This window comes from Taeniopygia guttata, chromosome 5 (genome assembly GCF_048771995.1).
Source record: "Taeniopygia guttata chromosome 5, bTaeGut7.mat, whole genome shotgun sequence".
In the NCBI taxonomy this organism is placed as follows: domain Eukaryota; kingdom Metazoa; phylum Chordata; class Aves; order Passeriformes; family Estrildidae; genus Taeniopygia; species Taeniopygia guttata.
The window spans coordinates 22,279,990-22,303,058 of NC_133030.1; the positions used below are offsets into that span (position 1 = coordinate 22,279,990).

A 23,069-nucleotide genomic window follows, 5' to 3' on the forward strand; every position below is an offset into this window, starting at 1 on the left:
ATATAGCTGGGCATCATTTGGCTACAGTAAAGTTATAGACAAAACTTTGAACTTCCTCACTCTTGAAAGTTAAAAGCAGACTTGTGCCAGTAGATTATTTTTTCTGCACTCAAAATTGATGTCTATGGTACACAATAAGCAAAAAACTCCAACTCAGCAGTGTTGACAGATTTAGTAATCACTTTCTGGGATGTGGTAGGGAGGGACTAAAGAGTGTTGTTCACTTTCCAAATATGCTGTTATTAAAGTATGCTGGACTTGAGTAAGATTGTCAGCCATATCATCCAGGGAGTTGATTCTTCATGGTGTGAGAGGTGCATTTCAAAATATCTTCTCAGTCTTTTTGGTATCACTGCCTGTTCAGTTATCTCTATATATGGTGCTGTTGGCAGTGTCCAAGGCTTTCCTGTGTCTAATTAATCACCTCCACAGAGAACATAATTAGCAGCTTAATTAGGATCATCATCCAGTAGTGCTGTCGCAGCAGCTTAAACAAGCTGTGAGGTACTGGCTAGAACTTACAATGGCCTGGAGTTCCTTTGGGTGCCCCCACTGAGAAGGATGACTGTCAAAACTCTCTAATTTTTTCTCACTGAAGGGGTTTCTTTATTAAACATTATCAGGGAAAGCAGCGTTTACCAATTAGACTTTCATATGCTGTCACACAGCCAGCATAGAGAGAGACAAAGCTCATTTCTGGCATGTCTACTGGCAAACAAAGGTTGATTACATTCTTACAGGGTGATTGAAGGGAATTTGAAACACTGTTTGCAGTACTAACAAGCCTTAAAAAGTGGAATTGACATTCTGAGTATGAAAAGCACTTCTTGCTAAAAGCAAAAATAAATTTCCTTCTGTTGTCCTAATTCTTAAGAGTTATCTTTCTGAGCCATTGCCAGGTTGTTGCATAACAATGCTTCCTCCTCATCTTCTCTCTGCAGATTGGTCTGTCGAGGGGGAGAAGCTCTTAGTGCAGAAATAATCAGTGTTTATATCAGTAGGTGATAAAAATCTCTTGATGTCCAGACTTCCCTTACTTTAGTAAGGATGTAAATCTAGGTTGCAAATTTGAAACAATAGTGGAAGATGCCACTGTCTTTAAGTGAGCATTCACATCTTCCTTCTGTCCTAAAAATACTTTTGACCCAAATGATGAAAAAAGCAGCTGCAGAGCATGTGTAGACATAGCCTAGATACCTGTGGACTGCACTGTCCTATTCAGAAAGTTTTTTCATATAACTGGTGCAGAATCTGAACAGATGCTATGCTGAGAACAAGGACTGAAAGCACTTACATGGCTGGAGATAGACATAAGCAACCAAGAGAAGAGGGATGAAAACAAACCCACTTATCATGAAACAAGAGATAAAAATCCAGAAATTAAATACTCAAGGGAACTAATTCAACTCTTTTAAAAATAACATTCTACTTTGCAATTTGAAGCCCTGCTGGCTTTTAAATAGTACACTATTCCCAGAAGAAAACAAAATGAAGAATTTGATCATGGATTTTTTATGAAGATCTAGCTAGGAAATCTTTATTTCCAAATGCAGGTTCACAGGGGAATGAGAGGTCCATAACTCCACTACTGTGGTAAAATTGTGCAGGTGGAGATAAATAGACACTGCCATTTCACCCTGGATATATGTACTGTTTTGTTGCTTCCATTAAGTAACATTTAAGCAGTGCTTTGAAAATTTATTCTGAGATTATAAGATAAATGTAAATGTAGTATAAAACTGTAAAGAAACTTGTGTATCAGCTGAAAAAAAATAGTAGGTAGATTTACATAATTCTTTGACTAAATTGCAAGACATATGGTCCCCTTAAGTTCTTTCATAAAAACATTACTGAGACTCGATGGACACATCTGTGCTGTGGCAGAGCTGAGATTGATTCATGTTAGAAGATATTTCTAAACCTAAGGCATATCCTTCTGATCTGTCACAGAATGCAAACCCACTGGTCCCCGTATGAATGTTTTGCTGAAGTTTGTAAAAGAAAAGTGATTCAGAAAAGCTGTTCATTTGTGAACTCTGGAACAAATCCTGGCTGTATGAAAAGGTTACATGTCACTCCATCCCAGATAGGGGGAAGTCCTCTCAAGTACCTCTTCTTGGAAAGCTCAGGGAGAAACAAACATTCATGAAATACCCTTAGACGAGAGATTAATCTCTCACTGCAGTGGGGAATATTAGTCGTTCTACCAGGTATTTTTACTTAATGTTTTGTGAGAGTCATACTAAGATGCTTTGCAATGATTCTTTATGCCCCATGTACAGGTGGTGAAGCTCTAGCTAAAGAGAAATGAATGAGCCTGCTCAGCTCATCAGTGGCAGACAAGGTGTTTTATAACTTCTACTGCAGACATCTCTGCTGACGACCTTCCATCTTTGTTCTGAAAGAAAGGAATGTAATCCCAGGTGCTCTCTGGGTTTAAGAGCATCTGCATCCAGATTTAATTCAGCACCTTTAAGAAAGAAGAGCTACCAGACAAATTTGATTTTTCCTTGGTACAGTATTACTACCAAGATTACTACCAGTGTGGATCTGTTTTAATGATAGCTTATGCAACAATAACCACATCACATTCTAACAAGCTACTGCTCATGTCTGAGCACTACAGTATTTTAGCAGGATTTTGCTAATTTATGCATTGAATGGAAGCTTAATGTTGACTCCTTTTTATTCAGCAGGATCTTTAGTTCTTCCAGGAGAGGTGGAAGAGACAGTGGCTTGCTGTACACCCCTCTTTGATAAGGCTATTCAGCCGAAGTTCAGAGCCTGGTCAGTTCCCCAGCCATCAGACAGCAAAGCCCAAGAGGTATGAGGTCAGATGTATTCCTTCAAACTTTGGGGGTTTGGGGTATTGTTATTTTTCCTGATTTCCACAAAAACAGAAGGATATAGATATAGTATGCTGTGAGTTAACAAGTCATATTATTAATTTTTAAATGCATAATGAATTCTTAAATATGTTAAGAATTGAAATAAACACTCTATTTTATCTTGCACACTGCTACTATATAATCTTACATTTTCAAAATGTGCACTTCAATACTTCAAGTGGTATGTGGGCTTTTTAATATTTAATTTGTGTAACTCACAGAATATTCAAGTAAGCCTTTGCCCTTTAAGCATTTTAGCTACCCTTGCTTATGTAGAATGATGGACCATTTAATTTTCCAGTGATCTCATGATCTTGTGGCATACTCACTGGCTTAGTATAGGAGCCATTTTTTGCAGCAGCGAGGTATTGAATGATCCCTTTAACATGATACTTCAAAGACAAAAAAAGAGATTTTAGAATATATTCTGGTCATAATTAAGATCTGGTCCCTTGGAAATGAGTAGTAGCAAGATGCTGCTGAGAAACTGCATTGTCAAGGTCTGATGTGGAGAGGTTTGCTTTATGGCCTCTGAGCCTTTCAATCAGACACAGTCAGTGCAAGCTTTAATTTAGAATTGCTGTCTTCCTTCAGAAATTCAGTTATTCTCAAACTGCAGCAGAAGGTGTGGATTGCTTACAGGCTTATTTTAAGTCATTAAGCTTCCTATCCAAACAGTCTGCGTGAGCTTTAACTTTGGGGGTGTTTCTATTGCAGAGGATTCTTCACTGCTCTTTTCCCCTGCCTGATCATTGCAATAGAAGATGAAGTTAGCTTCCAGCTAAAGTGGGCCAGTTTTGATAGTTTCATATGCTTATTGATGTTCCCATGAGGCTTAAATCAAGTTTATAAATGATGCGTGACCAATGAAGGTTTGGTGTTACAGCCCTGCATATGGTGCCTCCTTTCCTGGGCTCAGTTGTGTTTAGTTCCTTGCAATAAACTCTTTACTATAAGGAACAAGTCTGCTTTGGGAAAAAGTAGATGTTCTAAAATGACCTTTCAAGCTTTAATACCTACCATTCTGTGAATAAAAATACTCACTCTTTTCCCTAAGGATTGACATAATTCAAGGTTTTGCCTTTAGATATATCCATTGGACACAAAACAACACCCAAAAAACGAGAACGAGGCTTTATAGCTTTCTCATTTCATAACTTCTGTAGAGAAGAAGGAGGGTTGTAGCAGCCTGCAGTGTTCATAAAGGACTGCATATGATTCTTTAAACTATAGTTCATGAAAAATAGATAAAGATCTGACTGCATGCAAAATTCATTTCCATTTGAGGGAAATTTGGGTTATGAAAGAAACTGAGTATTATTACATTGGCTATGAGTTGCTGCATTTTTCAAGAAGAAAGACAATTTCCACAACCATTTGGTTGGTGCCAGGCTACTTAAAATGAAGGCAGCCTTTCCCCTAAATTATAAGCATATTTTTGCCTTCATTTAGATAATATAACTGTGGCCTGATTTTTAGAGCCGTCAAGACTGAACAGGTCCATTTTAAAGTCCCTCAGTGTTTCAAATTGTCATTGCCTTGAAAATTAAGTCTTGCATTGCTTATGGCAGGACTAGTTTAGAAAGAGAAAAAGATTTTCCCTGGAGACATCTCTGCTTTAAAATGAGACTGTTCTCTGTCCATCAAAACAAATCTGTTAGGGAAGGGCAATATAATGTGGCTGCCTAATTGGTTTTCTTAGAGAATGGAAGACCATTCTGTATGAAAAACAGCAGGATGAGAAATGTCTATGCTATGGAAACACTTGTGAAGCACTTTAGGGTAAATTGTGTATCTCTCAACATATTGTTAGGGAAAGTTAAAAAAAGAAGCTCTGCCAAGACCCAGTTTATAACTCGGATAATTGTTGAAGAACAACTTGTCTCCCTGAAAAATGTTTTTCTATCAAAAGGTGTTAGGAAGTGGCTTAGTGAATGACAAAGCAAATTATTTGTGTTGTCCACCAGTGTTGCTTCATCTTTCTTTCCTCCCTTTAAACATAAATGTATTTCAGGATTTCGCTATCGACAGTGGAGCATACATAACCTCCCTCAGGCCACTGCAAATTGAACCAGCCTTCATTTTATGTTTGAAGTACATTATCAAAGAACATTTCCCTCCTCTACCCAGAAATTTATTTTCTCCTTTATTTCTACTTAATATATTTTTTTCATAAAAGGTATCATAGTATTTTAATGTCTTAATTTCTGCTTCCTTGTGTCTTTATTCATTCTTACTTCCTTCTCTGTGTACACATGAGTGCAGTTGATACATAGTTTTCATCCACTTGCTACAATCATGCATTCAAAGTGGGATTCATCTCACCTAACTTCAGCTTTAAATGTAGTTTTAGTCCTCCAGTCACCAAGAGGCAGAAATAAGCAACTCCAGAAAGTGATTAATCCCACTTGCTGTAGGAATTTGTTGTAAGATGCAATATATCTCCATCCACAAGCTCGGGCTGGGCTATTTTTGGCTAATTGACTATCTTAGTCTAGAAACCTAATTTTTGTACGGCTCAGATTAGGAAAGAAGAAATCTGCCCTTTTATTCTCCTTTATTTGTCTATAGTTTGAGCATTCAAAAAAGTACTTAGCATATCCATAGTTTTATCTTAACCTGTGGCATGGCAGTATTTATCCCCTAAAATACAACTTCCATTGAGTTCCTTTGGTTAAAGTTTTACTGCTAGGCATCACCTGAGGTTTGTTTCTGCTACATGCTATGCATAAATGCAACAAGAACACGGAAGAACTTAAAGACAGCTAAGTCAAAGAAGATGGAAGAGTTATATCTTCTCAGAGGCCAGTAAAGACACAGAGATTGAATGACTTGTCCAGAATGATGAAGCAGAAGTGGAAAATTGGCCAAGATCTATTGACTTCTAGTCCAGTGCCCCAAGCTCAAACAAGCTTTTTTTCTCCCAGGTACTCCAGGATATACTAAGCTTATATGAGATCATAGCATATATGCCTTCCCCCCCCCCCCGCTTTTTTTTTTTTTAATTTATTGTTAGTGAACTAATAAGTTTTCCCTTGAGCATGTAATGAAATCACTGGTGAGTGTATGTGCAAGCTTTACATAATTTGAACAAGTGAATTGTAGAGTGCCATAATTACACAGAAATACAAGTTTTAGAAAGGCAGAGACAAGCTGTTCAGCTAAGTGTAACTCCTCACAGATTAATAAAAGAATCTTCACAGATTAATAAAAGAAGCCAATTATTAATAGACTTCTGAAAACATCAACTTTAAGGTATTTTATTTACAATATTACTTGGTAGAATAACCTCTAGCAAAATATTTCATTTCAGAATACTGCATTCTTTCTCTCCTTTAATTTGGACATGCAGGAACTGTAAATGAAAGTGATTTTTTTCTTCAGAGGGTAAATCACAGAAGCAATCTTAAGCAAACTGGCAGTTTTCTAATAGAGCAGGATTCTATTCCCAGAGAGTTCTCAAAAAGATTTCAATTAGATGTTAAATTAGACACCTGAAATTCACATATTTCTCTCAGCTCCTTAGGCAAAAATAACAAGATAATAACTTGATCAGCTCAGAGAATTCAGTGTTCTATTGTAAAATGTCTTCCTTTTGACATAGAATAAAATTGCAGTTTGCAGTATATAAGATTTAGATTGCTTGTCTTAATGGAAGTTTGAAGTCAATGGCTTCTTGGAAGAAGAAGAAGAAGAAGAAGAAGAAGAAGAAGAAGAAGAAGAAGAAGAAGAAGAAGAAGAAGAAGAAGAAGAAAGGAGTCCCTAATGTTTTGAATATTCATTTGAGAGATGAAGCACACTGATAAATATGCAGTGTGTATAAACTTCAAAAATGTGCAATGAGTGGGTAACAGAGAAATCATTAATAGAATGAAGTTGGGTATGTTTTATTTTGGCATTATATTTCAGTTAGCACTGTGGGGTCGAGTTTTGTAAACAAAAGTTTTTCCAGTATTTTGCTGTGTCTGCATAAAATGTTTATGGAATGATATGAAGGCCAAGATAAGGTCAGAGTGGATGTGTGTATACTTTCTGTAACTCTACTAGGAGAGGAAAATAGATCTGCTTTTGTAAAATCCCTATAAAGGCTTATTGTAGTTTGAACTCTTCTTAGCTCAGTTACCTTAGATGTGTGTCATGGTTTAACCCTGGGCAGGCACCAAGCCCCACAGCCACTCATGTGCTCTCCACCAGCAGGTTTGGGAGAGAATCATAAGGGTAAACTGGAAAACTCATGGGTTGAGATAAAGAGAGTTTAATAGGGAAAGTAAAAGCCTCACACATAAGCAAAGCAAACCAAGAAGTAAATTTGTTGCTTCCCACAGGTGAGCAGGTGCTCACCACCTCCAGGAGAGCAGGGCCCCACCACATGTGACAGTCACTTGGGAAGACAAAAGGCATCACTCCAAACTCCCCTTTTCTCCTTCCTCCTCCCCCTTTTTGCACTGATGATTCCACACACATGTGGTGTGGAATATCCCTTTGGTCAGCTGGGGTCACCTGTCCCAGCTGTGTCTCCTCCCCTGCACCCCCAGCTCCCTCACCACTGTGGCTGTACAAGAAGCAGAAAAAGCCTTGGCTCTGTGTGAGCCCTGCTCAGCAGTAACAAAAACATCCTTGTATTATCAACCCTGTGTTCAGCACAAGTCCAAAACACAGCCCCATACCAGCCACTGTGAAGGAAATTAACTCTACCCCTGGTCAAAACCAACACAATGTTGTAAAAAATATTGTTACAACCCAAATAACTGAAAAATATTCATGCCTTGAATTGTATTTTAGAAGAGTGCTTTGGATTTCTGCAAATGAAAGACAGGTAGTAGAACCCTGGTTGCTGCTACCATTTGTTACACAGTTGCTGGTAATCATACTGACAAGGAATTCTACAAGCTCTGCCTGTGGAAGATATGGAAATGAATGTGAATATGCTGAGGAGGTCAAGGAGTTGGCTTTATCTCTAATGGTGCAAGCTTTATCTCCTGTAACATCTTTCAAGTGGGCTTGAAAAGCACCAGGTTAAGGGTGGTTTACCTGCAGTAGTCTATGGACATAAGCAGTATAATCTTTGTGAGCATAATGAATAGTCTTTTCTAGACCAACTCTTATCTACAAAGTTTTTCCCATTTATAAATGCCCATGGTCTACTCATCTGCACCCAGGATTATTTGGCAGCTCCAACATGTGAGCCAGTTCCCTAGAAAACTGAGCAATGTAGATGATTAAAAAAATTATATAACCCCATAAAAACTATTTCCTGATTATTCATGCAAATGACAGTTTATTAATAAAGGACGTAGATACTACCCAAATGCTCCCTGCCATGTCTGTCGAGTACTCAGCTACCAGAGAGGAGTCCAGTTACTAATTCTCTGACTTACTAGGTGGCATTAACTGTGTCAGTTCTTCTTCTTACCAAAATGTCATATCAAATTGTGCAGGATTGTGCCTTCTAAACTGAGCAGTGATCATAGGATGCTGAGTTTTCTTCCTGCTTTTCAGCAAGTACATGTATTCTTAATTTCATATACATCAGTAGTCATGGGCTTCATCAAAGACTTGTCAAAATCTTGAAAAAATAAGCGTGTGTTTAAACATTTTGCTGATTTGGTGCTGAAGTACTTAAATCTTTGAAACACATTTCTAGACAATTTATATTAACTTCTCAAGGGATAGGGAGCATTCCTACACAGTTTTAATATTGGAGATATGTCTCCTGTGTTGTCCCAGAATTCATTTTATGTAACTGCTTACCATAAACCTTTCTTGTTGTGGCTCCCTGCAGTTTCTTATCAGCATGGAGCCTGCCATAGTTATTTGTTTTCATTGGTTTATTTTATAGGCAGAGTGGTTATTCTAAGATATTTCAACCAGAAGCAATGCAGAAATGCTATACAGTATGTCAACAAAGCACATATTGGCAAATGCAGTAAGATTCTTATGTTCATCATGCAAGAAATGCAAACTAGCCAATTCCATGTCTCTGAGATGGTGAAGAAAAATTATTGGAGTCTAAAAATTGATTATGTGTCATTTTGCTCATTGCAGGCTTTTCCTTCACTGAAACTGTGTTCAGGGAAGCATGTTACATTAGTATCAGATGCATGTATGCTGCAGCTTTATGTAATACTAACCTAAATTTTGATGATATGGAATCTGTCTTTGAAATTTAACATAGCTGCATACAACATGTCCATATCCCCACAGCCTTGCTGCTACAAGTGTCATGAATATAATAGATGTGTGCAAGGGAGTTTTTTAGATTCCTTGCCTTGAGCAAAATTAGTTAATGATATTCATTCAGATACAGTACAGTACAAATGGGGCACATTAAATGGCTTAAATTAGGTCAAATTGAATAATTGAATTTATTCTTTTACTTAAAAAGAGCTTAATCAGCTGAGAATGTTAGAGTCAGAAAAAAAATAGTTTAATTAAATATTAATTAGAAGTTTATATTTTGAGCTTCCTTGTTATCACTTGCAGCACTATTATTTATGTATCTGTTTTTCCTCATTACAGCTACTGGGCGATGATGTTCAACCATTCTCACTTGATGAAGAATTTGATTATGACAATGTGGCACTGACCCCGAAGTTCTCTGAAGCTGAGCTGAAGGCCATTATAGAGTTGTCTAAAGAGAAAATGGGTACAGATGTCAAATCAGCACAAGCTGAAGACTGAGTCTGAGGTGTTCTGTGCAGGGCTGTTGGAATGACCTTTTTATGGGAGGAATGTAGCTCCTCGTTGTACCCTTATTTAGTGTTCTTATCTGCGTGGCCAGTAATGGCATCACTGAGATTTGTCATTTATTCTGTCAAGGTGCCTTGGATCCTGTACTGGCTCAGGGCAGGTCTGCTGGAGTGAATTCTCCATAGGAGCAAAACAAGCTGGTGGATTTCAGAATAGCATTGTGGCTGCTCTTGCTTATATCTGGTACTCACTTGGTTCCTGAGTAGTACAAAGCTGATCCTAAAGCTGCCTTCTACCTTGTTCTTTCAGTAATGCAGTTAAGAGCTTTTTAACAGTAGACAAAACAGTCCATGAACTCTTTGAATGTATAGAGATATATGACTGAATAAATCTGGGAATATGTTTTTTTTCTCTGTCTTTTGAGTTACTTCAGTTCTGCAAAAAATAAACATTCCTGTTTCCAACAAACTTTTTGTGTTGATCAAAATTGACGTGGTACAACTCCTAAAATTAAAACAATAACTGCTCAAACCACCCCCCCTCCCCCAACCTTCCACACAGAGGAAAAAATAGAGATCTTATCCATTAAAGGAATTGGCATGAAGGGCTGTCAGATTTTAGATTTTTTCACAGGAGATGATTCCAAATAACAGATTATAGCTTACACTCTGCATCACTGAAATACAGCAAGCTGGAGTTAAGTAAAGGTGAGCTATATGGGCAGGAGAGAAGAGTGTGGCACCTCTGACACAAGGTAGTATGTACTCCTTTTCTGAAGAGTTCAGAATCCTTTGTTTTCAGTAACTGTAGAAGCTTTGCCAGTTGAGGCTTGGTTTAACATCACAATGCTGCATTGTACTTTTGGTTGTTTTCTGATATAACTGTATTCACTAAAGTTTACTGACCAGCATTTTGTCCTTGACCTCTACTATTTCTGAAGTGGGTGGTTAACATGATAAATATAGGAAGAGTGCCCGAGCAGACTGACAGGGCACCAAACCATAGGTTTGTTTAAAGGCTGTGGGTGAATTTTCTGTGGCTAGTGGGCTGCTTCATTGTCAGTAATTTATAAAAGCAAAGAAAGGTCTTCTGATGTTCCAAAGGAGATTTTCTGGATTAGTGATTTTGTAAACCATAATCATGCTCCACTGAAATCTGAGTAGCGCTGGTTTTCAGGAATGGTATTTACCTTGATTAGGGGATATAATTTAAGAGTGAGATTCAAAAAAAAACCCAAACCCCCCCAAAAAAACAACAAAAACAAACCAACAAACACCAGAAAAGAAAGAGCTCTCACAGAAGATATTTAAGGAGACTGATAGAAAATTACAATTATGTTGTATAGAAAAACTGGCTTGTACAGGACCTTGCTGGTAGAAGATAATGAGAATTTTTTTTGACATCCACACTCAAAAAAATGCCTGTGGCATAGTTGAAATGTTTTTTAAAATGTAATTGGCTATGTAGCAGATTCTGGTGGGTTTTCTGAAACTGTTTTTTAAATGTGAATTTATTTTAATTCAATAAAGTGTTTTGTTGGACCCAAGGTATTTTAAATTAAATTGTTTATATCCGACTGGAGTTTTCCACTGAAACCTTAAAGTAAAAAAATTCTGAACAGATCTAATTATTAATTCATCTTCTGAAGGATACAGATAATGTGTATAAATCAGAAGGATAAGAAGTAAGTTCTGGAAGAGCTCCATAACAAATCTGGGGAAAAGAAATGGAGAAGTGCTGTATAGTGATAGCAAGGTCAGTCTTTGAAAGCCTCAACAGAAAAATAAGGGAGATCTCATTAACATATGTATGTATAGGAAAGATAAAGTAAGGAACCTTCTGTCTGAGAGGCCTCTCTGGACAGAGTTTGTTATCCTGCAGACAAGGAATCAGCCATAAATGTGAACATTTGTGGCTTTGTGGAATGGTGAATTAGTTGCTTCTTGTGTGTGGTTTTTTAGAAAGGTGTGAGTCACACAAACAAGAGATCAGTCCTGTGGGAATCCTCTTGCCTGTAGAGTCGATGAGAAAACTTATCAAGTGGTTTATAATATTCTTCAGGCCACATCAGCTCTGGAATCTCTTAAGTGCCTTTTCTATTCATTTCATTATCAATTTTTCACTGTACATTAGGGATACATCCAGCCATTCAGTTCCTTCTCTCATAAGCAGATGATTCTTACCAAATGTTCGGGGTACCTACTGTGCTCCATAAGTGTCATTCAGTATAGTCATTATATAGTTTCCTTTGATATAAAGAAACACTTTGCTGCAGAATACCCAGCAAAATTGGAACTCTTTAGTGACATTCATCTTACACAGAGAAATGGGAATAATTCACTTACATTTACACCACTCATGAGTTAGATTTTTACTCTTTGTTAACAGGCATGAATATCACAGTGAAGATTAGGCAATATAGGCTACATTTTCTGTACATGACATTTTATTGGCCTGCCCCTGTGGTTGTTTTTGGCTTGTACCTTTCATTTGATTGCCTTTCACAGAGGAGGCATATTTTCCTCTTAGCCATTACCAGGTTGTCATTTTTAAGAACATACTTTATGTGCATGTTAAATTTTATACTTGCTCATGGAGTTACTTACCTGGAATTGTTTTAGTGTTTGTGAGGTGGTTTGGAGGCTGAATAATATATATTTTTTTCCTCTTGTAGCTTGTATTCTGTTTAATATTTAATATTTTCAGCAAGGGTTGGCAAGGGACATTAATCTTTTCTATTTATGGCCTTTTCTAAACATTTTTCCTGTTTTCTGAAATAATAAAAGGCAAAACTCTTACATGGAACAGGAATTTGGAGTGCTACTTGGGATCGAATTAGGGACTGGTGCAGTAGGGAACAGCTTTCTCCCTACCACACTGACAAAGGATTTTGAACTGCAAAATCTCTGACACTGAGTGAACCCCTGGGAAGTGAAGGCTGTGTGATGCATCTCCCAGTCCCTTTGTACTAATGATTTCATTGATGTCTAAAGTGCAGCAGAGATGTGCATCCTTATCAGTCAGTGAGTTTATCTGTTGAACTTGTGACTGCCTTTGGTGTTGCCAGATGGATACTGTTTCTCTCCACAGTCTTGATGGATCCTTAGTTATGGGAAGGGACTATTTGTTTTAGGAACTCTTTGAATTTTATGAGGAGTAAAATAATTCTTCCACTGGGGATGGAAACTGAAGAGTTGTTTCCTTGGCTGGGTGAGGTGAAAGCTTGATATTGCTAATGTTCAGGGTTAATGTTCACTTCCCACGACTGTAAAGGGAACTGTAATTATTTGTTGAGATAATGGTTGTGGAAGAATGAGATAAAGATTGAAGAAATGAAAAGATATGCAGGCAAATCTGACTCAGACAGTTATGGGTATATTTCTATTAATGCACAGAGGTATCCTGGTACACACTTGTGTACACACAATGCTGCTGAAGGAAAATAATTTTATGGAGAATACCCACCAGATAATTCAGAATCTTATGAAGAAGATGGTGTGGAAACAAATCCCTGCTCTTATGGAAAAGACTGATCCTCTGGCCTTCATTTTCTGCTGCTATAAACTGGCAGAACTCCACTGAGGCCATTTGTATGCATACAGAGCAGACAGGAGTCTGGTATTTACAGTCTTAGCTGAAAGAATATGGAGCCAAATCAATTCCTGATTTAACTTCGCTGAATATATAGTTATGTATATGACCCATTATCATTATGGGAAAAGATTTAAATGAAGAGCCAATGCAAATGAAATTGAAAAAACATGTATCTTGTAACTGTTCAAATACTACACAGGTTCTTTTGAAGTTTCTGTGGTTGTGTGTACTTAGAACATTGCTTTTTTGCTTTAACAAAAATATATATTTTCAAGTCCTGTGCAAATCATGAATTTGTTTACATACCTAACTACTAAAGATTCTGATCTACATTAGCGTGGTTTTTTTCCCCTCTGCATGTTGACAAGGATTGGAAGTGGACTTTGCTTTATCTTGGAATTGATTTTAAAATATCTGATGTCTTTTTTAAAAATATACACTTTCCTATAAAGGTAGACTCTTAGTTAGTGATGCTACTCTAAATGCAGAAGTAAAAATAGGACCAAATTCCTGGTTGCTCGGCAACTTCATTTACATCATACTGTGGGTAAACAGACATTTGGTGTAAAAGTCTTGGATAGCAGGCTGATTTATATCCTGTTGTCCTCCACCTTGAATTTTCCTTAGGAGTCTAAGCAGTAGCTCGGTCCCACCAGGATCTGAGTGTCGGCAGCCCTGCAAGGAGACGGCGAGACAATTCAGTGACACTGACCAAAGCAGCTGAAGCAGCAGCCTTGTGCTGGGGCTCCCGCTGCAGTTTATTAGCCAAGTGTGGCTGTTCACCTGTGTTCAGCGGAGATTTGTGTTCTGCAGCAGTGAACGTGCTGCTCCTGAGGACAAGGCTTGGCACAGAGCTTCCTTGGGCTCCCTTTCGGCAGCTTGCTGCCCTCCTCCCGGGCTGCAGCTCAGCCCCTGTGATTCCAAACTCCCAAGCAAGGCTGAACCCCCTGCCCAGGGTCCTGCTGGCCTCAGGAAGTGGCTCCTTGCCCGCAGAGCCCAGCGCTGCTGCCAGCCCAGGGCATTCCCACCGTGCAGCGGTTTCTTGCGGCAGCTGTCAGTTAGCACAGCTGGGCCCCAGCGCCACATCTGGCCCGGGCTCCTCTGGCTGGGAGCCGGCTGCCTTCGCCAGTCCCGGGCACACGCAGCTCTCCCAGGTGCTGGATGTCTGCGCATCCCTTGGGAAAACCAGGCAGACAGTTTTCTCTGCCGTGGTGTTCTGTCGGAGAACATCTCAAAAGATGAGGAGTTTGGTATGTTTGTGATTGCTGGCTGTTGGAGGTGGCAAAACCTGTCTGTTTTGCTGGCAAGATACTGAAAGCCAATGTTGCAGGTGTATGGGCTGTGAAATACCACAGATTTGACCGAGAATGGTTTTAGTGCTTGTCTGTGACAAGTTTGTAAGAAGAACAGCAAGTGCTAAAAGGTACTGTCATTTTTATAGACAAGCTACTTTATTTGCAATTGCAGTGCCCCACAGTTAAAATGGAAATCAATTTTAATGCCTTATGAAAATGTAGAAATATTTGTCTCATTTACAGCACTTCCAAAAAGGACAGATAATAAAATTCCCCTGATTTATGATCTATAATTTTATATACTCTGTGGTATCTTGTTCAGTACATCTCTCCACATAAACATTCCAAAAGAATGAGGAAAGATAGATCTGAACAACATTCCTGAATCTAACTTCACACTGAATTTCAGATTGTAGAAACTCTCTCCCTGTATAGTCAAAACTCTCTTTGATCTGAATATTCCCAAATTTGGGGGAAGTAGATGCTTAACTTTAAAAATCACTACAAACATTTCTCTAGCAACCACATAGTACCAATCTGGACTAAAAAGCCCAAAACAGTAAGGGACCTGCCTGTATAAAAAGAATCAATGAAATTTGAAAAATGGCATAATGCACTCTGTATGAAGATAGTGGATAAAAGGACTCCAAAGATAGTAGAATTAAATGAAAAATGTTATTTTTCTGGAGAGTGAACCATATTAAAATATTCTGTTGACTTCATGCAATTCTTGAAAGCCTTTGAATGGCCAACTGAAAAATTAGTGTAATCATTTTGTAATTCATGTGGATATGCACAATAGTTATTTCTTGAGCCATTAAAACAAGATTAAAATTTGTGTGAGATTCTTCAGTATATTTTGTGGCTGTGCTGACCATAAATTAAGAGTTTACCCTCATTCTATCATATGTTACAACAAAGTTTGTTCTTCTGTGGCTGTTGTGGTTGAGGATTCTTGTGGCAGTTTCTGGAGAGCAGGTGTGAACTTGAAGCAAGTAAGCTCTAAGTTTTTTGAATACATCTGCTTTTATGTCCAGGTGTGTAAAAACTTGAAAGGTGCAATATGATGTGCATATTTCTTAGGAAGAAGCAGGTATCATTATGATGTTGCTTATGCTCCTCAGAATAACTTAGCAAGAGGAAAAATTCTACTGATTACCTAAAGTCTTGATTCTGCCACTTAGATGTGCTGCAGATTGTACATTTTGTGTTTGAGAGAGAAATTCTGGAGTGCATTTTTCATCCTTTTTTCCTTATATTTGATTTTGTCTTTCCTATGTCAGTTTTGCAACTAGCTTTCCAGAAGTTGACACTACATTAATCCAATGAGCTGCTTTCCTGCTGGATAAAATTTTAAAGGAAAAAAGATGGAAGGCTGGTGTGTGGGCCAGGAAGCATCAAAGCATGGTTAGCATTTCATGCTCAAGCTTAGCATTTGCAAAGCTGTCAAAACAATCAGGAAGATACAAATAATGGTCAGCCTACTTATTGAATGAAAATTTAATTCCACATTGCCTTTGTTTAAATCAGCTGCTTATACTTTGTCTCCTCTGCTCACCAAGGATTCTGTTAACTAACATTTTTCAAAACCCAGACTGCCAAAAATCCTGACGGCTTTCATTAGCTGAACAACATTTCCCACAACAAAATTGTGATCCATTTAAGGCTCTTTGCTTCAGGTTGTGACACATTGCCTGAATTCCATCGATTTATTCCCTATTCATGAACATTAGTGATGTAAACTGTACAAACCCCCAGTGGCCCAGTGGATACCCTTCTGCTGACAGCAGGAAGAAGAGATGAGGTAGGAACAGAGATTGGCTGGGCAGCCAAACATTGCTTGTGCTCCAAATGTGATCCTTCATATTTTGCTTTTGATTCTTTTGCAATGTGTGTGTGAGAAGCTTGGTTGTCAAAAGCCAGCTGAATAACACTCCTCCCCACTGCACCCCCAAGCCCCCCTGTATGAAGGTGCTGGCAGGCAAGCTAACCAAATTCAGCTGGCTACCGTTTCAAGGGTGGTAGGGTTACGTGCATTAACAGGGTGTGTTATACAAAGTGCTGGCAACCAGTAACATTTCCTAACTTACAGCACTGGGCTCTGCTCACAAGTGTGCAAATGAGTGTTTATCTGACACTGCTTGTAATCCTATGCTTCCCAAAACGTGATTTTGGAAATGTGTATTCTTTTGATACTTTTGACTCACTGATCCAGGATCAACAGATCAAGGACATCCTTCAAAGATCATGAGTTTGAGTGCTCTGAAGTGATGAAATTAAGAATGAAATAAAATTAGGTAATATTAAACTTAGGAAAAAAAGTCATGCTGAAATTCAGATTCACTAGACTCTGCAAGTACTACAAAGAGAAATTGATGGAGCTGTTTTGCTAAGGTAAATTAAAAGAAATCTGGAAATAAATATTGGAGAATTTGCTATAGGGACACAGTAGCACATCATCCAGGAGCTGGATTTCATTAATATTTTTCCTCTAAGATTAAGGTACATGAGAATGAATGGTTCAGGTTTGAAGAATTTTGCTTGTTAAGGTTGTCTTGTCTTGAGTTCCAATTCCTGTAATGGAAGAAAGGATGGTTCAGTTTAGTGAAGCAGGTTCAGTCTGATTGTTTTAGTTCTGGAGCATCTCTACCAACTCTTGATTTGTACACAGGCTGGCAGCCCATTTGTGAAGCATCACTGCCAGCATTTGCAAAAATGAGCAATGATATATTATTTAAATATTCTGCTTTTTTTGAACAGTCTCACTGCATTACAATTGCACAGTAAGATAGGAGACATGGCTTTTTTTTTTTAATGTTCTTAAAAGGCAACTTAGATTAGAATTTAGAAGTGGAATATTGGATCAGAGCACTATCAGGGCTTTGTGAAAACCTGTCTGTATGTAGATCTTTGGTTCATGACTGCATGGCTCAGCTTTGAGCTGTTTGCCAAAGTAAATTACATCACATTTGATCTTACTTTGGAATAAGGGAAGTAAATTTTTTTTTTTTCAGAATCCAAAATGTCTGTCAGATCTCTATTTGCAGAGCATTCTTCTTTTACTGTTTTCTCTACTTGCCTTTATTGGTCTCAGTTGCTACTATACAACAATCAGTATAATATAGGGTACAGAGAACAAGCCAAGGCATTGCTACCTTTTTAAATAAGAAAAGAGAATCTTCTCCATATTGAGAGCTGAAGAAAACTGTTGAAACCCTTTGGCTGACCATCTGTAAATTTGGATAGATGCAAATTGGAGTAAGCTGGTATTTTTGTGAAGCATTTGTTCTGCCCAAATCAGGGAGGTGCTGCTGGTTGAAATAATTTAGAGCAAAACTCAGGTCAGTCAACTTTAAAATTGTCTTTTGGTCATTACAAATTCCTTTTGATACTCCTATTTCACTCTGTCAGAATCCATACAGCAAACACATGGCCACTCCCTGTCTTTTTCAGTTGGGCTATTGTATAATGCTGCCAATTCTCTGGGACACTTCCAGGGAGCTGCAAGATCAAGATACTCCCCAGAGGAGCATGGAATTTTTATTTATTTTCTGTTTCATAAAAGCCTCTATGCAATCCTTCCTCACCCTGCCCTCCCTGAAGGAATGACTAGGGGAGAATACCAGCATCTAGATTGATTACTGCTTTTTGGTGTAACAGTGTTCAATTTTGCTTTTCAGTTCACCTTCCTCAACCTTTCCTTTCCAGATGGAATTTTTCCTCTGGTGCCAAGTACTGAGAAAATAAAAATGTGTGTTTCTTCAAACCACCCCTATATTATTAAGATTCAAAAAGATGTTTCCTGATGTATTCAACAGGAGAGGAAACTGATTGCTACATCACAGTACAGTTTCTCTGTTATAAATTTTAATTGTTTTAAGCACTCTGGAGTTTTCTGTGACCTCTAGGCGATTTTTTTTTTTTTTCAATGATTGTTGATACAATCTCTCAGAAGAAGGAGAGAAAAGAAGTGCTTTGCTGGCCTAGTTTCAGGTAAGCTCTAAAAGTTCAAGTGGACCAATTACACATAAAAGAGCAACAACTTTTTTACAAAGCTTCATTTGAATCCCAAAGGGGAAAAATGATAGAAAATCAATTAAATTTCCACATGAAAAAATAACTCATATTGCAAAGCTTTCCTTGCATAGCTTTCTGATTATGTTTGGAAGCAAAGTACTTGATTATACCTTTGACGGGAAGGAAAGTCTTTTAATTAATTTAATACATGCTATAGCAGTACTAAATTGTATCATGGAACAATTAAGTGGGTCTACACTGATATTTTTTACCCTGTTGAAAATGGATATTGCTCACTTAGTGAGTCATGCTCTTGCTGGGTTGACACAATTATCCATTCATTGCAGAACATGTGACCAAAAAGTTATTAGGACCTTTTATATAGGAGAGAGGCTGAATGGAGTAAACAAAAAGCCCATTTCGGTGAAGAGTCAATGAAAGTTCAGAGCCTGTACCCCCAGTGGAGGCTGAACCCAAACCCTCAAGCCCTAAGACAGCCCCTACTTTGGGAATATTCAGGCTTCAGATGTATTTTCTGTCTTGGACTGAAATGAGGAGTGGAAGTGATTGTCTGTAAAGTACTGACATGATCCTCAAAATCATGTGCAGCTAAGAACAATTGATAGCAAATTTGTAGTAGCATCTAGAGTAGTTGCTGCACTAGCTGCTTCTGAAACCAATTTTTAGCTCAAGCTGAAAAAGATTACATTTGTTGTGTTTGCTGAGAATAGGATTTTTAAATTACAATTTTAATTTAAATGTTCTAGATGTGACATGAAACAACACAGTTTTTTTTTTTTTTTTTTTTTTTTTTTTGCAAATCATGCATGTTCTTATAATGATGTTACATTATGCTGTTGAAAGAAAATAACATTAGGAATCTTCTTGATATGTCTGTTTGATATTGGACACGTTCTTATCTTGCTGAACTAGTATATATGGGTCGCATAACTTTCCCTGATGGATCTTGTCTGCTGGAAATGTATTTGCCTGCATCCTGCTTTTCATGCTCAGGTGGGCTAGGTCTTTTCTGGTGAGCTGTAGAATCAAATATCCAAGAGCTGATTAATAAAGGAAAGACTCCATCACCAGAGAATATCTCATGAATTAACTCATAACTGTCTAAACTCAGATAAAATATTAAAATATTATTGTCACAGATTTTTATAATGTCTCATGGCCATAAACAATGAAAAATAAAAAGCTGTACAAAAGAGGAACAGTACTGTCATTGCATGCTCTCTGATCTTTCTGTGTTCTTAGAGAAGGGCCAGCTGATGAGGGATTTGTTTATAAAAGGAAGCTAGTAACTATGGTTATGGAAAGACTTGGGATGAGAAGATTTCTAGCAGCAGTACTAGAAATTAATTTCAGAGGTGCAAAATTGTGGCTGTGAGCACTGTACCACAGGACTGGTAAGTTCTGATGTAGTATATTCTTCATTATTTAGTGATTTAATTTGATTAGAAGTCTTAGATTTCATAATTAACATTTTGAATTGTGACAGAATTGGGCTGGAAAGCAACAGTAAGCAAGGAGTGCCGTCAGATGCACTTTCCAGTCTTGTGTACTGATGAAAATATTTAGTGTTGACCAGAATGGCAAAGCCAGGAACCACTATGGCTGCATGACATGCCTGGCATTAGGTAGAGAGGTGCAATTTGTGCCAGTGAATTCAGTAGAGGTTCACTTCCTTGAGGATACAGTTCAAACTTGCTTGTGGCTCACTGAGGGTGTCCATAGGATGAAAGGGCCAGCTCAGTACCTGTCCCTTCCTGGCTCCAGCAGGTTTGCTGCCCATCTCCTGGACCAGCTGAGGACTGTGGCTTCAGTGACCTTGACTGTGGTGGTCAGGCTTAATTGACTGTGTGTAGTCAGTAAATGTATCCACACTGCTGATACAATCACATATTGGCTTTTTCCAGCTCTGGCATGAATGGTTCAATGTAGCTCTCCACCTTCCCATCCACTGAGATTAGGAAACAAAAAAATCTTTTTTCTTCTTTGTTATTTAAATCTGCCTTTCCTACCATCGCAGACACTATACATTTATGTGCTTTTCCAGTTCTCCCAAGTGAAAAATATCAAAAACATAGCATGCCTTCACTCTACTGTAGCTTGCTTGCACTAAGGCTCTATGTTTAATGTTAAGCCTTTTCCATCAAGAGGAAAAAAAATACATTCTAGCCTTGTTGAAAGGCAGATTGTTTGTGAATTCTATTACTGCTGAGATCTGCATCACACTTACTCAAGACCTAGTCCCTCTGAAAAAGAACAAGGTTGTGTCAAAGGTGGTTGAAAATGTCAGTGATCCTGAAAGGCAATAATGTATGGCTAATAATTCCCAGTGTATCTAGAATGTGATTTTCATTGGATTACTCTAGGAAAGATGCTGCTGGGCAGTTTCAGCAAAAATGTTAAAGAACTATGGTATTTTTAGAAAAAACACTCCCTCCTGATCTATTTCAGTTCTTGAGTTTTCCACTTAAGCCTGGGATCATTAATTCCTAATGCAATTCGTGTGCCCCACGAGAGCAGCAGACCAATAGGAGACTCCCAAGTGTGCTGCCTGCTGGCTGACTCTGTAAAGAGCCTGGTGGCTGATGAGCAATGCTCCAGACATAGTTTCCCAGTGCCTAAATCACAGTAAAACAAAAATTTTTGTTGTGGAGAAATTACTTACTTATCCTTATTTTTTTTTTTCCTTTTTGTCTGAGATAACTCAGAAAGAAGGGTAACTGTACTGACTCCATAAAACCAGTTCTGGGTGCAGAGCACATGGTGGCAATGTTGCACCACTCCTGAGCAGCTCTCATGTGGCACTTACCCAACCCATATTCATTTACTGTGCAATAAATAGATAGATGCAGTAGAGTGCTGCTTTACCCAGGGAATATTATACATGGTAGCACTGATTGTGCTTTCTGGTAAAACAAAGAGTAAGGTATAGGAAAAATAATATTTCTTCCCTTCTTTTTACCACTTCTGTATTATTTGCATGCATCCTAGGTACAGAGATACAGTTTAAGTTTTGCAGAAATAATGTGGCTGGTATTGGAAAAAGATATGACAATTTAGTTTCATTCCATAAACCAAGTGCACCTGCCTTAGAGGAGCACTTAGGATAATAAAACCTTCTACCCATCACGCACACAGAGAAATCAGAAACGGAATGTTTCTCACTTTCAAAAGAAAGATTTACTATTTAAACAAGCTAGCCATGAACTCTCTCTTTGAAAAACATCTCTAGCCTAAATATAAGCTTTCCTAAATATCTTCAAGGAAGTGGAAGGATACATTTCCTTAGCTGGAGAAATTCCAGGCACATATGAGTTCCTGGGTTCAGTGGCCGTGGATGGCTCTTAACACAAACTCCTGAGAGCTGGTGTGGCTCTGCTGAACTCTTCAGTGATCACTGCAGCAGAGCAGCCAAGGGTTCCTGTACCTCTGGCTTTCTCCTCTGTTCAGCCTCACAGGAGAGCCCTTCAGAGGCAGATGGAGTAGGAGAGTACTTGCATTACAAAGGCAACACTGCTGAGTATTTCGGGTCCCTGGGGCTGTTGTCTTTCACATTTGTTCTGCTTTTGGTGTACTTTTGCAGCTCTAGCAACTCAGTTCCCAAGCCACAGCCTTCCCTGGTGTTCCCCTGATTTTAATGATCTCTGTGCCCTGGCAGACAAATCTTTCACTGTGCCTCTCATGGCTAATTTGATTTCCATCCCACCAACACATGATGAATGAGGTTTTTTCCTCCTTATGTTTTTTCAGCTTTTTAGATCTAGACGTGGTATAAGCCACTACGTGGTTGTTCTCATTCTCCTTAAAGAGTCTGAATTCCACTCTAGATCTTGATGGCAGGAGCAATGAAGTCAGCAGGTATCCCCAGACCATTTCCAAACTGCTTTCTTGCTCTCTGAGTGGTGGAGGCCAAGAGGAAAAACAAAGCTGCAAGAAGCCAAGAGCATCTAATAGAGCCAGAAAGAAAATACAGGTTATTTCAGCTAACAAGCAACATTGTGCTTTGTTCCCTTCTCCTAATTCTATCAGATACAACTGTAAACTAAAATATAAAAAAGCAAATGTCAAAGTGTGGGAGCAAGCACTCCAGGCAAGCCACATTCAATGAACTGCTTAGATTCAGTTCTTGGGAGAAAAGTGCATTCAAACTGGTTGGGACAGGTTGATTTTTGCGAGCAACACATATTCACAAAGACCAGCAAAAATGAAATATTAGGAATTAAATAAGTATTTGTATCATGTTGCTGTTAAGGTTACTGTAAATTAAAACAATCTAAAACCACTGAAAATATGTTGAAGTAATTGATGCAGCAATAGCAGAGAAATGAATGGTGGATTTTTTCAGTGTCTAAGACTTTTTTTAGGTGTACATTTCCAGGATGAAGATCAAGATCCATACAATTCAGTGTCTTCTTTGTTTATTCACAAGAGGGATAACTTAATTGGTAGTGGAAAAATTAGAGTGGAAATGACCAACATCTACTAATCAGGATTTTGGTATGTCTTGCCTCTCCCTGCATCCAAGAACCAAGATGGAAGCCTTCAGAAATGTATTGAGGGAGGAAAC

At 38.3% G+C, this 23,069-nt stretch overlaps 1 protein-coding gene across 9 annotated transcripts in view; it reads left to right on the plus strand.

Annotated features, from left to right (window-relative positions):
* IFTAP (intraflagellar transport associated protein) overlaps positions 1–10,046 on the plus strand; it is a 39,202-nt gene extending 29,156 nt beyond the window's left edge. For 7 of the 9 annotated variants that reach the window (XM_072929872.1, XM_072929874.1, XM_012574034.5 and 4 more), the window contains 2 exons: positions 2,694–2,824; positions 9,408–10,046. In XM_072929872.1, the coding sequence (XP_072785973.1) occupies positions 2,694–2,824; positions 9,408–9,569 (293 nt within the window). In that variant the 3' untranslated portion in view covers positions 9,570–10,046. The remainder of the gene's footprint in view (positions 1–2,693; positions 2,825–9,407) is intronic. The other 2 variants (XM_072929873.1, XM_012574035.5) reach the window with 1 other exon arrangement.
* The last annotated feature ends 13,023 nt before the right edge of the window (positions 10,047–23,069 follow it).